Source organism: Seriola lalandi, unplaced genomic scaffold (assembly GCF_002814215.2).
Source record: "Seriola lalandi dorsalis isolate HSWRI2012SDOR001 ecotype SW California unplaced genomic scaffold, Sedor1 jcf7180002030586, whole genome shotgun sequence".
Classification (NCBI taxonomy): domain Eukaryota; kingdom Metazoa; phylum Chordata; class Actinopteri; order Carangiformes; family Carangidae; genus Seriola; species Seriola lalandi.
In genome coordinates this window covers 1-2221 of record NW_019501230.1, presented here as the reverse complement: position 1 = coordinate 2221, position 2221 = coordinate 1, and the positions used below count along the sequence as shown (strand labels likewise).

Genomic DNA, 2221 nt, shown 5'->3' with positions numbered 1-2221 from the left:
AAAACACACATGTAGAACTGCACCGTTCTCCATTGTTGCAGAATAAAAGCGCCAGAAATTCAAAACTGTCCTGGACCAACAAACAAGGTGCAAACAGAAAGCTCCATTATTTCCGCAGGTGTGTCTCAGTATCAACACAACAATGGAAAAAGTGTCTCTGGAACAAATGCACACATGAATAAGTGACACAAAGCATCAAATCAGTGTGATGTTGAATAAACAGCTGATTATTAAATATTACTTTTCAAAATGTTCTTTTAACAGCACATGACGCCTAAATGTCCCCTGATCCACCGCGCGCATTGGAGCGATCCGTTCCCACAATTCATTGGGACAATTTTTGAATTTCACAAATCACTTTCACTGTCGAAAATGTTGAAGCAATATATTCATGAATTAAACAACATAACACATAAATATATGAAATAAATAAACAGCTGAGTTCTGTATTGAAACTAAATCATGCGCAGTCTCAGTGATGGAGTTCTAACCTGCCCTGAATGTAAAAACAAATGCCTCAATTTGACTAAACCTTCTACCTGACAGGTGACATGATTTAATGTTATCAGAGAGATATTCCTGGATTTATACAATGAAAATTCTACAAATAATGTATTTCTTCTCATATAGATCAGATGATGGTTCATGAAAAACAGTTAAAAACAGGCGCTGTGGAAGTGGACAAGGTGGATTTTCCATGAAACGGCATCCAGCCTGTTCTGAAGTGAATAAACATTGACCTCCAGTGGCCATGTTGAGCAACTTCAGCAGAAAGTCAGCAGCTGGCACTGAGTCACATCTGGGAATAAATAACATCTGAATTCGACAGGTCCATTATTTTTCTGGTTATAATTGATAGTATCTCTAGAAGACATAATGTCAGTGGCAACAATACTGATGATTAATTACCAATGTCAAATGAAACATACACCTCTAATAAGTCAACAAAACATCACACTTTCTAAAATCACTGATCTTTATTTTGTCAGTTCTTTTCCAGGTTGAAAAATACAGTTTATAAATACATGTAAAAACTGCTGTGTGGAGATTTTAATGTAAACTTTCAAGGTTTTGTCACAGCACTGAGATATGTTGTCTCTCAAGCTTTGATGCAGTTTTGTTGAGGTCACTGTTGAACTCAAATCCTCATTGGTTCAACAGTGAGTCAGTCCTTGTGTTTTACTAAACAGTTAACATCAGTCAAGATGAAGTCTTCTCTCTATTGAAGATGACGATGATGGATTGTCACTTTCTCGATTATTCTCAGTAGGTGTCTCTTTCCTGACCTGATTGTTCTCCTGTGTGACGAGAGGTTTTTGGGTCCTTAGAACAAAAATAAAAAATATTTAATTTTCACTCACAATGCTTCATTATTCAGTCGATATTAAATAAACAAATAGGTCTAAACAGGTCATGAACAGAGAAGGCCAGTCTTACAGATCAGTGTCTCTGTCTGTAGTTTGAGGCATCTCACTCATCTCATGGTCTCTGTGTGACAGACTGAAGGATTTAAGAACAGTTACAGGTGGACAAACATTAATTAACTGTCATAGACTCAGACACAGGAATTACACCGGTTTAAAGACGTACCTGTTGTGATGTTTTTGTTTAAGCAGGACAGTGATGAGCAAAGCAGCAGCAGCACAACCAAAGGCCACTAACACAATCCAAGTCCTGACTTTGAGAGGAAGAAGAAGAATTGTTGACATCATTCATTCAACAACTATGAAGCAACAACAGATGAAATGAGAGCACTGACTTGAGACCATCTGAACATTAACTTACTGAAGGTTCTGTCATTAGATCCAGATTGAAAACCTGGAAAAGAAACAAACATGAGAATCACACAGTAATTATCAGTGTGTGAGTCTGTAGCTGTGGAAGTGTTTCTCACCATCAGCAGACGTCTGTTTGACCTCAGGAATCATCATAAACACCTCTTTGTGACCGGAGAGCACTCGCACCGCACATCCAACCTGTGCGCTGTTGTCACGGAAACCTGACAGCACAGCTGTAGTGGTGACAGTGACTGTACCATCGCTGCTGTGGACACTGACAGTGTTGTAGCGTGAGAAGTGGAGGTGTGGCTGCGTGACATTGAGTGTCAGTGTTGGAGCAGGTCGTCCTGTGGCCGAGCAGGACACAAGTGACTCCTGAGTAGAGTTTGATTCTCTAACATGTAGAATGGGTTCATGCAGCTCTGCAGAGGAAAGACATTTAA

The 2221-nt window shown here is 39.3% G+C and overlaps 1 protein-coding gene across 1 annotated transcript; it reads right to left on the bottom strand.

Annotated features, from left to right (window-relative positions):
• Positions 1 to 958: 958 nt before the first annotated feature.
• LOC147819896 (uncharacterized) lies at positions 959 to 2207 on the bottom strand (the record flags this gene model as incomplete). Its single annotated transcript, XM_087180237.1, has 5 exons — positions 959 to 1323; positions 1438 to 1500; positions 1591 to 1678; positions 1786 to 1818; positions 1895 to 2207. Coding segments are annotated over 5 exons (624 nt in total), but the record flags the coding sequence as incomplete, so codon positions are not given.
• Between the last annotated feature and the right edge of the window lie 14 nt (positions 2208 to 2221).